The sequence below is a fragment of the Engraulis encrasicolus genome, chromosome 6 (assembly GCF_034702125.1).
Source record: "Engraulis encrasicolus isolate BLACKSEA-1 chromosome 6, IST_EnEncr_1.0, whole genome shotgun sequence".
Classification (NCBI taxonomy): Eukaryota; Metazoa; Chordata; class Actinopteri; order Clupeiformes; family Engraulidae; genus Engraulis; species Engraulis encrasicolus.
Window position 1 is genome coordinate 14,973,896 of NC_085862.1, and position 13,525 is coordinate 14,987,420.

At 43.1% G+C, this 13,525-nt stretch overlaps 1 protein-coding gene across 3 annotated transcripts in view; it reads right to left on the reverse strand.

The window, feature by feature from the left end:
• The window catches only part of kdm4b (lysine (K)-specific demethylase 4B), a 32,774-nt gene that overhangs the window by 16,013 nt on the left and 3,236 nt on the right, over positions 1 to 13,525 (reverse strand). For all 3 annotated transcript variants that reach the window (XM_063200748.1, XM_063200749.1, XM_063200750.1), the window contains exons 2-7: positions 9,462 to 9,847; positions 8,374 to 8,549; positions 7,849 to 7,963; positions 6,753 to 6,946; positions 400 to 449; positions 1 to 45 (exon numbers count right to left, since the gene is read on the reverse strand). The exon at positions 1 to 45 is cut by the window's left edge and continues 59 nt beyond it. In XM_063200748.1, the coding sequence (XP_063056818.1) occupies positions 1 to 45; positions 400 to 449; positions 6,753 to 6,946; positions 7,849 to 7,963; positions 8,374 to 8,549; positions 9,462 to 9,833 (952 nt within the window). In that variant the 5' untranslated portion in view covers positions 9,834 to 9,847. The remainder of the gene's footprint in view (positions 46 to 399; positions 450 to 6,752; positions 6,947 to 7,848; positions 7,964 to 8,373; positions 8,550 to 9,461; positions 9,848 to 13,525) is intronic.

Here is a 13,525-nt window from a genome sequence, read left to right on the forward strand (position 1 = left end):
GGCGCAGGAAGGCATCACACCCCTGAGAACTGCCCGGGAAGAAACCTGGATAGAGAAAGAGAGAGAGAGAGAGAGCGAGCAGAGAGAAGGAGATTGATTCAGTCATCAGACACCACAGACAGACCTAGGCACCAAACATGAAAACATCCATCCGCGCTCCAGCAGCACATTTGGCCATTTGGTGACATCCACCATGACCGTGATTTGGTCCAAAATGTATGGAGGTCGCCCTAGGTCCTTTGGCACATCTTAAATGAAAATCAGTCTCTCAGTTCAATTTGTGTGTGTGCATGTGTCTGTGTCTGTGTGAGCGTGTGTGTGCATGTGCGTGTGGGCGTGTGCGTGTGTGTGTGTGTGTGTGTGTGTGTGTGTGTGTGTGTGTGTGTGATGGAAGGTTACCTTGAGCGAGCCTCTCCAACCTCTTCCCATGCTCCGGAGGGATAGCATACCTGCAGACAGAGGAGAGGGAGGAAGAGAGGATGGAGAAAGGTAGAGAGAGGTAGAGGAAGAGAGGATAGAGAAAGGTAGAACGAGGGAACGGTGGATAAGGTAGATGAAGATAGAGGAAGGAGGAGTTATTAGCACATACCCAATTTTGATGATTTTCTGCGAGTGCTATTTTTGCAACACACACCAGTGTTTCCCATAGATCAAGTAGCATTATGTGGTGCCATTGGCAAACAAAACATTAGGCCAGTGCAAGTACTCAAATGTGTGTAAATGTGTGCACACCATATTGCCAAGTTTTCGCTAACCTGCCACACATGAACTTAAAGGCCATGCCATTCCTAGTCCATAGGGCACAATATGACATCGGTCCACCTTTTGCAGCCATTAGCCTCAACTCTTCTTGGAAGGCTGTCCACAAGATTGAGGAGCGTGTCTAGGAATGTTTGACCATTCTTTCAAAAGTGTGTTGGTGAGTTCACACGTGTGTTATAGGCCGGGAGCCATGGATGTTTTTTGCTATGTTATTTTCACTATGATTTCCTACTAGCCTATACCCTGGGCCATAACGAGTTGATAGGGACAACTCCCAACTCAGCCCCGTTTGGTGTCAGGTCTCAAAAAAATAACTTTTAAGGAAAATCTGCAGGTGAAATTCTGTAGCTATAAAAAGTAAGGTACTGCAACTGCAAAAATGGTCCTAGAATCCTGTATATTTACATGGGTCATCCTGTCACATAGGGGGACCAACCTGAAAAATGTTTCAGGGCTTGGGGCTTTTCTTCTGTCAAATATCATCTTCAACATATCAAAAAAGCCCAAAAATGCTTGTCCGCCTGACAAATTGTCTTCATATTTGATCATTTTCAACTCTGTTGTGATATGCACTGGTCCCTGAAATGTAAATAAAAAAACTACCTACCTTCCTGAGCTTCAATTTAAGTCCGAGAGGACCTTTCTAGCTAGAGTACAACAGCTGCTATGTCCAAAGTTATTCACTACAGCCTATCCGAAAATAGTCTACTGGCAGTAGTCCACTGGCATCATAAGCCTGCAAATGCCCCCCTTAGTATTGAAAAATATGGACAATGGACTAATGCAACTCAATGGTAACTAAGCCCCACCCCCATTCACCTGCATCCTTCTCAAAGCCCACCTAGGGCTCCCCAACGCCGACTGGGGGGCTGTACCACGCCCGTTAAGAAACACTAACTAACGTATTCTCTTACAAGTGCATGATGAGAGTGTACAGCCGACACGGTATGTATCCATTCTTGGATGTGTGCGTGTGTGTGTGAGTGTGTCTGTATCACAAACTGTATAATTGCTTTCTCTGAGGTAAGGTTCATAAGTACCTGTCAGCATGTCATTAGTTTGAAAGCATCAAAACCTTGTCTGGTGTGTGTGTGTGTGCATGGATGTGTGTTTACAGCTTACAAGTGCAAGCTTGTGTGTCTCTCTGTGCAAGCAAAACACCGGTCAGAAAGTGTGTTTGTATGTGTGTGCGAGAGTGTGTGTGACAGTGTGTGTTCACACAAGCCTCGGCTCATAATTAACCACTCATGTCTGTGTGTGTGTGTTTATCTCCAAGAGCACAGTGTGTGCTCTTAATTAACCACTCATGTCATCAGCTAACTGTGATCTCTGGATGATATGCCTCACCAAGCAACTCTCCAGAGCCAAGATGAGTGTGTGTGTGTGTGTGTGTGTGTGTGTGTGTGTTGTCTTGTTGCTACCTCAGCTGTGTGTATACCTGAAGGTGTGTGTGTGTGAATGTGTGTCTGTGCGCGTGTGCGTTTATTTGTCTTGTTGCCAGCTCGGGTGTTTTGATCCCTGAAGCCTTGTGTGTGCTTTTGTCTTGTTGCTACTTCGGCGCGCGCGCGTACGTTTTTATTCCTGCAGGTGCACTGCACACATTCAGGTGTGCGGGGCACAGATGGCGATGGCCGGTGCCAACTGTGCCAGGGCCTCATTATGGGATGCCTGCCCAGTGTTAGATTTTGGATGTGTTCCAAATTCTCTTCTCCAACAAAAATTGAAGGCTGAATACTCTGCGTTGTGTTTGACTAACTCACTCATAAAAATAAAATAAAAAGAATAAGAAGAAAATAAAAGAATAATAATAATAATAATTGTATTTGTATAGCACTGTGTCATACAAGGCATGTAACTCAAAGTGCTTAACAAATGGGAAAAAAACATTGTTAGAGATAGATTTAAAAGGAGAGGTATAGAGGAGAGGCAGAAAAAGCAGGAAGGCAGAGGAAGAAGAGATAGACAGAGAATGTAGAGTCATAAGGTCAACGTAGGTTAGGACCAGGATTCTTAGATGTGTAAGGTCCATAGTGGCTGGGCCTATCATAAGTCATAGATAGTCACACAGAGATTGGGCGCTCAGGTGCGGCCCCTGGTGGCATCAGGGGTGAGGAAAAACTCCCTTACGCTTGATTTATAGTTTGTAAGGGGAAAAAAAAAAGCTCAGTGAGGTCTGAAAAAAAACAAAAAAAAAAACAAACAAAAAAACAAACCCCTATAGTCAGGAAGAAACCTCAGGCAGAGACCAGCGGCCACCTAGGGGAGCCCCCTGCCAGGGCTGGTTGTGAGTAGTAAGTAGTAAGTAGTAAGAAGTTAAAGTGAAGAAAAATAAAGGTTAAAAAGAAATGGAAAAATGAGACAAAGTGCCCAGGTGTATTGTGGGACAGCAGCACCAGGGTACACAAGAGATCAAAGATGCCAGCCCTCTCTCTCTATCCATCTATCTATCTTTACAGCTCACCATCTATACTGCCGTGCAAAACAAGAACGCAGTGACTCGAAAATGGTCGAAATTGAGTTCAGATTGGAAATGGGCTTTAAACTACCTCATTTGTCTCGTGTCAAAAAAACTGTGGTCCAACATCGTCTCGTTTTAGAGAAAACCCATGTTGAAAGTGCAAAAATTACAAAAAAGAAGTTACTGCGGTGTGTTTTGGTCAAAGGTGTCGTTCAAAACAAAAACGCAGTACACACACACACACACACACACACACACACACACACACACACACACACACACACACACACACACACACACACACACACACACAGGTCTGCAGCGTGTGTATGTGTGAACATGCGAGTGTGCTTGAGCATTTATTTGATACAGAGGCTTAACTGTGCTTGTGTGCTTAGTAGCACAGTTACAGCAAGATAGTGATGATACATTCACCAAACACACTCAGTCTCGCTCAGGCTCAGGGTCTCTCTCGCTCGCTCTCTCTCAAAGCTTGTCGTTTATTTACAGACCATGGCGGCAGCTGATGTGAATCTAGCTTTTAGACAAGTGTTTTAAATAGTTTAGATTGAAAGTTTCTTTTAGAATGATTAGTTACGGCCCTACCGTGGGTTCGATTCCCGGTCCCTTTGCCACCCCTTCCCCGTCTCTCTCCCAACTTGCTTGCCGTCTCTACTTCACTGTCCCGACCCGTCATATAAAAAAACACCAATAAAGGCTTGTAAAGTCCCCCCCCAAAAAAATACTTTAAAAAAAAGAAAAGAATTATCAGTTACAATTGATACGATTCGCTATGGGCTATTACGGTAATAGCAACCAATAAATGGTCATGGCCAAAGCTAAACCCCATGGAATAGGGTCTAAAGACATGCATAATATGCATTTCATAGATGTGGGTTCGGTCCACCGTCTCGCCTGCTGAAATGTGGGTTTGACAAGACCATTTGGCAGACCAACCCCCGCAGACAGTTGAAGTCGCAGTAGATAGGCAGGCTATATAATAAGCCTTCCGCAAAAGCTACTGTATATTGCCACACTACACTGCCACTGGTACATTGCCACAATACACAAACAGCCTGAAGAGCAGGCAGAGGCACGTGCGTGGAGGATGTGTGCCCTTGGCTGAAGCCACCACAAGAAGCTGAAGGCTTCAGCCAGAGTCTGGCTCCAGTGTCGTAGGAGCTCCCTCCAGTGGCACACTACAACCCTGCATCTGGCACCCTGCATCTGACACAAAACACACAAGCACAGTGAGGGCAGCAGTGAGAGGGATGGATGGATGGGAAAAGAGAGAGAGAGAGAGAGAGAGAGAGAGAGAGAGAGAGAGAGAGAGAGAGAGAGAGAGAGAGAGAGAGAGAGAGAGAATGAATGTGAAAGTGTGTGTTTGAGAGAGGAATAGAGAGAGAAAACCCAAATTGAATCTACACAAACACCATCCATTTGTTTACACATAAACAAACGTACCAACTAAGACAAAATAGAGCCTGTCTTTATAGGCTCAACTGCATGGTAAAAAAGTGACGACCACAAAACCTCCTTGGAGGAGGTAACTTAATGATTGTGCTGAAGGTAGCTATTGAGTTTAGTCAGTCCTGTTTCTTTGGGGGTTGCCGACCAGTGTTTAAGATGACGTCTTTTGTTATCAGAATATTTAAAAGGGACACTGTGTGAGATTTTTAGTTGTTTATTTCCAAAATTCATGCTGCCCATTCACTAATGTTACCTTTTTCATGAATACTTACCACCACCATCAAATTCTAAGTATTCATTATGACTGGAAAAATTGCACTTTTCATACATGAAAAGGGGGATCTTCTCCATGCTCCGCCATTTTGAATTTCCAAAAATAGCCATTTTTAGCTGCAAAAATGACTCTACTTGGACCATACTAGAAAATATGTGTTTATTATCTATACAAGTTTTTCATGTAAAGATCAAATTTGGCAATAGGCAGCCCAGTTTCAATGAGCAGCATAGTTGCAGTACCTTTTTTGACCATTTCCTGCACAGTGTCCCTTTAAAAATAACCTACATGGCTGATTGATGATGCCCTTTTAGATGTCCACGATTCTGTTCAGTCTGCTGTAACTAGAGATGCTCTGGTCAGCTTTTTTGGGCCCAATCACGATTATCGATCACCAAAATCATGATCTGCCCTAAAAACAAGATACAAAACACTAGTCGCTTGAAATGAACAGGCAATAAGCACCTCCAAAACACAGCGTGCGTCTGAAAGAGAAGACCTTCTTTCTCTGTCAGTCCGCTCGGTATGGTCCAGTCTTCCTGGCCCTCCCTCATTTGTGACTCTTCAGGTGTTTCAGCGACTTACATATAATCAGCTGGCTATTGATAGAGATTACAAGTTTTCAAAGCAACATCGTTGACATATTTTGCACTGTCGGGCAAACTTCCCAGTGTGACACAGCAAAATCAGACCATACTGATGCAGATATGAGCGGTGAAAATCAAGGAGGGATGCGCAAAAGTAAGGACGCATTCTTTCGCCGTCAAATTTCATCTGTACTTTATGCAGAAAAAAGGGTGAGTGAGAATTTTAATATCTCTCTATGAGCTTTTTTTAATCAGCGCTCGATTGGGTTTACCAAGCGTTCCACTCTTCTCGTTGCATTGTTTGAAGTCTAAAAGCCAATCTAGAGGTCCCAAGGAAGCATGTTACTACTTTGATTTGATAATGGTTTCCATTAGGGAATGCTCTTTAAGCTTATGTAATGCTCCCTTTACTGCCACTCCCGGCATTTTGGCGTCACCTAATGTTCAATGTATCTCAAGTGAAGTCCACACTAACATACTCCTTCAAAAGCAAGTAAATTCTATATTCTAAATGGATGGGTTGTGTGGAGGAGAGGAATGTAATGTATAGGTATGTAGAGGAGTGTATATTGGAGTGCATATGAATAGATGTGTGTGTATTGTGAATTGCATTGTGAATGTATATGTGAATGTCTGAGGATGTTTATGTGTCTATGTGTGAAAATGGTGTCTATATGTATAGCAAATGAGATGTGTACTACAAGATCTAACTTGATGGAACTGTCTGATGTGAAAACAAATATCCCTATGGGAGAATAAAGAATCTAATCTAATCTAATCAGCAGGGCAGCTGTGCAGAAGGGTTATCAGCATACAGTGCTAGCATCAGTGATAAAGGCATCAATAGGGTTGTGCATCTAAAGAAAATATCCACTTTGGGGTGTTTGACACACACACAGTTGACCCTGATCATATCGATGACCTGTGTGCACTTGTGAGTTTTTTCTCATCAGGAGTTGGGGTGTCCAAATGCCAGGTAGTTGACGCTGTAGAGCTCTGTGTGTGTGTGTGTGTGTGTGTGTGTGTGTGTGTGTGTGTGTGTGTGTGTGTGTGTGTGTGTGTGTGTGTGTGTGTGTGTGTGTGTGTGTGTGTGTGTGTGTGTGTGTTCAGAGTGGAGGGTCGTTTAATACAGTCCCAGGAAAAAGTGTGTGTGTGTGTGCGCGCGCGTGTGTGTGCGTGCGTGTGTGTGTGTAAAACTCACCAGGACTTGGGCTGCCCAAAGTGCAGGTAGTTGATGCTGTAGAGGTCCATGTCCTCCGTGTGCCAGGCGAAGGTGGTCTTCCACATGCCGAAGTAGAGGTAGGGCGTGTTGACCCCCTCGATCACGATGCCGCACTCCTGCTCCACCATGTCCAGCAGGGTGTCCAGGTGGCCGATGTTCCACTCTTTAATGTCCTATAACACACACAGAGACAAAAGCAAACACACACACACACACACACACACACACACACACACACACACACACACACACACACACACACACACACACACACACACACACACACACACACACACACACACACACACACACACACACACAATGAATATATGCATTCAGGGTGCAAAAGTATCCTCATGTTTATACAAATCACATACGGCATACGCCATCCAGGTGTAGGGCAGCAAGTATAGTTTTTTTTTTTTAAAGAAGGTGAAGTGAGAAGTTAAGCAAAGTTACAGAAAACAGCAAGAAAAGAGCAAAGAACAAAATGACAACCTCAAGGGAACAGATAATGGACTCTGATAATGGACAATGGATTTTGGTCCCCTGCAGTTTATGCATTTTGCCTTTTTTGACCGACTCATGAAATGCAACAACGGGTCTTTCTCAAATGCAAGGCCAGTGTCCTTCCAAGTGTATCAGCCTAATTAGTCACACCCAGTGATTGGATACTTTTTGGTGAACTCTACAGAATATCCAATCACTGGGTGTGACTAATAAAGGGTATCCAATCACTGGGCGTGACTAATTAGGCTGATACACTTGGAAGGACAATGGCCTAGCATTTGAGAAAGACCCTACATTTCTGGGGCTTACAGTCAGTTGTGCTGTGGTGTACTTAAAATATTAGTTTGGGACCAAAGTCACTCAGGAAGGCAAGGTCTCCCCTTCTTACCCTCAACACTTACTTTCGCTTTCACTTGAGCAAGCACTTGCAGTCAGACACACACACAAAGGGGCACTACTAGTTCAAACTGATAACAGACATACTGTATTGAACGACCGTCCACTCTGGACGCGCACACACACACACACACACGCACGCACGCACGCACGCACACTTGAGACTTACAGGATCATAAATCGAGCCACTGACGTCTGCTCCATATATTGGTGACACGAAGGTCAGGTTTTTCCAGTACTTCCTCTCCAGATCATCAAAGTCCTTGTGTGGCGGTGTACAGTACCTGTATACACATACACACGCACACGCACACACACACACACACAGTGAAAACAGTTGAAAGCACAAGCGCACTCAGTGGAAATAAAAATGTCAGTTCCTCGGTGGGTGTTGACACTGCATTTGTGTTCTTATGGTGTAATTAATATGTTATTTTATTATATTCAAATGATTATAAATTAGGATTAATGCATCCATGTCTGCATCTTCATCCAACTTGAGAGATTACAGTTTGAGTCTTGTTGGATGATGCATCATAATTCTGATCACCAAGGGGTCTAATAAAGAGTATGCTGATGTTACAGGCTCAGAACAGACATTAGAAGCCAATATATAGTACTTTAGGTTGGCATATGCAGAAAGTTGAAGAACTTAACAGTTCTGAACGGCATTTTGTAAAGCACACACACATACTTCTTGCTGTTGGCCAGCTTGCGGTACTCCCCGACGCTCATGGACTTCTTCTGTATGTTGTACTGAGTGAAGAGGCCGGACTGGCCCGTGACCATCTGCTGAATGGGCGAGGGGATCACCATCTCCTCTATGGTGTCGTACGAGCGACGAGGCTTCCAGCCCGCAGGGGGAATGACCTGCAGCACACACACACACGAACACACAAAAACACACGCTCAGGAGTCATATCACTGTGCACACATGTTTGTGTATCCTCTTGTGGTTACATGTGTGTGTATATGCATTCTAGCAGAATTACTGCTTAGTGTGTGTGTATGTTTGTACATCCTAGTATACAGTGTATGAGTGGCATGACCACTCCAGTATACAATGTATGAGTGGTATGACCATTCTAACTTACCAGACCTGACATCCAATTGATTCTCAATTGGGCTTTAGGTCTGGTGAGTCAGAATGGTCATAGCACCAAAGTACCAAAACCTATATATGATAATCTATGGGGTATAATCCAAGAAGGAAATGAGGGTCACCAGATCGAAAAATCTAAATCAGCTGACAGCAAAGCATCAAAGATATCTGGGCCTCCATAACTCCCCAAGCAATGCCACTGCCATTCACCTCAAAGCAAAGGCGCAGCACGGCAGTGATTAAGGCAAATCGATTCCTAACCAAGTATTGAACATTGACATGTAGTTTATTAAGTACCATATTTCGACAGATTTGATATGTTCAGAATTTAATAAGAAAAATAAGAACGTTCGAAATCCTGATGTTTTCAGGCCAAACTATCTTAGAATAAACAACTGAAATTATTGATAGTTTAAAATGTGTCTATAATCTATGGCAGTTTAACATTTTTGATGAAATTATGGAAATTAAACTATATGCCTGCGTAGAGTATGCTTGTGTGTGGTTGGTAAACGCTTGCGTGGAGTATGCCTGTGTGTGGTTGGTAAACATGTGTGGCCTGTGTATGTCTGCATGTGCGTGTGTGTGTGTGTGCGTGCGTGTGTGCGTGCGTGCGTGCGTGTGTGCAGGCCTACGAATATGTGTGACTTGTGGTGTGTTGAATGTATGCATGTCTGTACCTTGGCCAAGCCAGCACGGTGAGCCCCTTGGCTCTCCATGTAGACAATGTACTTGGCAAAGTCACTGAACTCCTCCATGGTTGGCCTGAAGGTCATGATCTTGCATGCCGCGTTGGGAGCAGGGGCAGGGGGCAGGAGGGGCGCGGCTGACACGGAAGGGGTCAGGTTGGGTGGGGAGCTGAGCGGATCGGCAGGGGAATTGGGCTCTGGGATGGGGTCAAGGGTAGGGGCAGAGGCAGGGTCTAGGTCTGAAGAGGGATCAGGGGCGGGAGCTGGAGGTGGGGGTGTGGATGGAGGTGGGGGTTCGCTGGGCTCCTGGGCGTCGACAGGCATGCTGGGCTCCAGCGACGCCTCAGGGTTCTCTAGAGACATGCTGGCAGGCAATGCTGTGTACAAACATACAGAGAAAAGAAAGAATAAGATTGAAAACAATTATTAAGATTGACAATTAGAATAGATACATTGTTAGATCTACTTTCACTGAAAACAAGTTTTACTTGCTCCTTTTGAAATACGGAGGGTCACCCCTAATTACAAGTGGCACGTTCCCTCCACTGGCTGTGTTTTCCATTCACAGAGACAAGGAGCAAAGAGCGAATCAGGAAAAGCCTGTATCTTCCACGTCACATTGAAAAGGCATCTACCACTTGGGTTTAGGGCCACTGTTTTTTAGCAGGCAAAAAAAGATACTTAAGGGTGCACTGTGTAATATCTTTAGAAGTTAATTTCCAGATTTCCTGTTGCCCATTCACAAATGTTACCTTTTCCATAAATACTTATCACCTAACATCAAATTCAAAGTATTCATTATGACTGGGAATTTTTCACTTTTCATACATACATACATTCATAGCTGCAAAACCTACTATATTTTGGGCATAGTAGTAAATAATAAAAGATCAAGTTTTGGTAGTAGACTTAACAGTTTCAACAAGCAGCATAGTTGCAATACCTACTCTGGCCGCCACCATCCTATGCAGTGCACCTTCAAGTTTTTGTACAAGACAAGGTAATACACAACTGCGTGCACCTCACACATTTAAGGTGAACAACCAAAGCTGAAGGCGAGCACCCAGCCCTACCGCTGCACATCACTGTGACTTCTCTTGTGTAGTCCAAATAATTGCACACACATGCACACACCTCACAAATCACTTGACAAATGAAGTCAACAAGCACACTAGGGCTGTGCAATATATCATGTTTTTTATCGCGATAACGATATTTCAGTGTATTGATACCAAATTTCATAATATCGATATTACGATATTTTGGTCAGTTGCCTCTGCTGCCAAAAGAGACAGCAACAGAGCCTTCCCCTCCACGTGAGCTCCTGCCAGCACAGCTGACTTGCAGCCAACCTACACTCACTCAGAGGACCCTGTGTTTCCCTAAGCCTACTCTCACACTACTGAATGTAGGAAAGAAGTGAATTGTTTGGTGCAAACAGGGATCTGAGGGCGCGCGCGCGCTCAAAAATTCTTGATGGTGCAACTGCCATCGGTAGACAAATGAAGTAAGTATCCGAGAGTAAACAGAATGGACGCCCATCCAACCAAGAATGTAATATATTGATATGTGAGCCTCACGCGACGGCTTTCTTAAAAAATATATATCGTTTGCAAATATCGTGATATCAACACTGAATGAAAATATTGCGATATTGATATTTCCCAATATCGAGCAGCCCAAAATCATACCATTGGTTATTGTTACTTCTACAGCATGTGTGAACTAGGAGAGAAGGCAAAGTGGATCGGAAGATCTGCTAGATCCCGATCAAAATGTTTGAGTTCTCTGGCCCCATAAGCCGTCCAGAAGAGGTGGGGACTTAGGCACCCCAATGGCAACACATGAGAGGAAAGACAGTTGTAAGCAACTGAGACCACCACCACCCTCACCACCACAGTTCCATTTGAAACTGTTTTCATCTTCAAAACCATCAGCTAATGCACCTCATTGATAACTGATGGACCAATTACAGAAAAGCGTAATTTAGTTCCCTCCTCAGCAAGTTCCAAGCTCTACTCTAGGGGTGGCTCAGTGTGGCAAATGACAAATAGTTTTCTGCCTCAATGAGTACTTTGACAGTGAAGGCGAAGCAGCAGGTCTCTTTGGACAGGTATCATTTAATGGGCCCTAATTCAATTGTCACATTGGTAAGTGAGAAAACAGCTCTGGGCGCCGTAGCAACAGGGTTCCCTGGGAGGCAGCTGAGGCCAGAGGGGTGAAGGCTCTTCTTCCTCAGCGGGTCCCTCAAGACCCTGGTAAGACATGCCACAAACCACTTGGTACTTCACACCATGAAAACATTACAGGCACAAACAACCACTCAAACACGCCCCCAATCTACTCTAAAACAATGCAACTAAGCTTGCACAGAATTACACCAGATTGATGACTATTGGGTGATTCTCGCGAAATCAGACATATGAAGTGGCACAAATGCTATCAAATTGAGAGAGATGTATGCAGGCTCCGCCCTCGCAGTGACGCAACACCTTCTTCTCTGCTACACTTGTCTCGAAGAGATCTGAAAGTCATGATAATCAGACTAAGACAGATGGCCTTATAAACGTGATGATCCTAAGCCATCTTGGAAGCAATAAATGTAGAACATTGTAATTATTTTCCATCTATTTCTTCCCAATAAGTGTGAAATTCTCATTACCACTGAAATTTGATTCTAAAAGTGTAAGTTAACCTTGTAAAACAAAGAGGACATGACTTAAATGCATATCATAAACTAAATAGTAACAACAAATAAATATGCAGTCTAAAGCATTTATTGGTAAGAGAAAATTATTTAAAAAGGTCACAAAGAAAGAAGGTCAAGCTCACTCACACGCCGCAAAAACTTTATCATACACTGCAATGATTTTTTTTAAAAGAATCATACTCTGCAGATGATTTTATCATGCATTGTGACAATTTTATCATACACCACAACAAATAAACAACTTTTGTGATGGAGGAGGGAAATGTTCACAGGGGTTCCTAAAAAGCTAATTCAATGACTAACAGGGATCAAAACAAAAGTACTTGTAGAGAGTTACTTGTGCACAATCCCTGGTGCTCAACCAAAGAAAAGGTTTGCACACTCCTTTGGATTTTTTTCTTCTTTAAGTTATTTTTTCTTATTTTTATTCATTCATTCATTCAATTGCCATTGAATGAATGAATAAAAAGAAGAAAAAATAACTTAAAGAAGAAAAAAATCCAAAGGAGTGTGCAAACCTTTTTTCAAAAAATATTAAAACAAAAGTATGCTATTTTTTAATCAACTTCTGAAGTGCTATCATGTTACGGTAATGAGAATTTGTGTGCTCTGACAGATTAAAATATTAAATAGATGTAAAAAATAAAATGTAAGCTTAATGACCTTTTTTCACAAATTCAGACCTTAATCTTACAATACACAGAACATTTTTTTATTATGTCTTCTGAATTTTTTAGGTTATATGTGTTTTATGTTAGTTTATCTTATTAAATGAAGACGCACACACAGTACTGCCGTTCAGTCATTTTACCGGGTAACTTCAGAATAATGTCTACATCCTGGTGCACCCCTCAAATCTCACCGGGTGAAACCCATACATTGTAACAGTATGCATTTCAAACCTGTTTTAATTTGCTCTGGACAGAATAGAACAGAACAGAACAGAACAGAGACTTGCAATGGTTAAACCACACACAAGCAAAATTTGCTTACTGCAATAACATCAGTAGGTCACGGCATCAATGCCATGCCATCAATTAGATAAAAATATCTCTCCTGGTCAGGACAGATCGCCTGGCAAGTCAGAGTATAAAATGAAATTAATAGTCTGGCATCATTACAACACTGGAAGTTGTGGGTGGAACCAACAGTGGCTGTTTAAGCATGCAATTGGTCAGTGCAACTGTGTTGTCAAAGTGGTAAGCACTTCCCAACGAATCAACAACTCGCTACACAAGGAGTCTCAAATGCGGTCCGCCAGATGGTTTAATACAGCCCCAGACTTGCAGAGAAAAAAAACCTAAGAATTTCAAAAAAGAAGTAAATCTTAAGGCAATCACAAAGA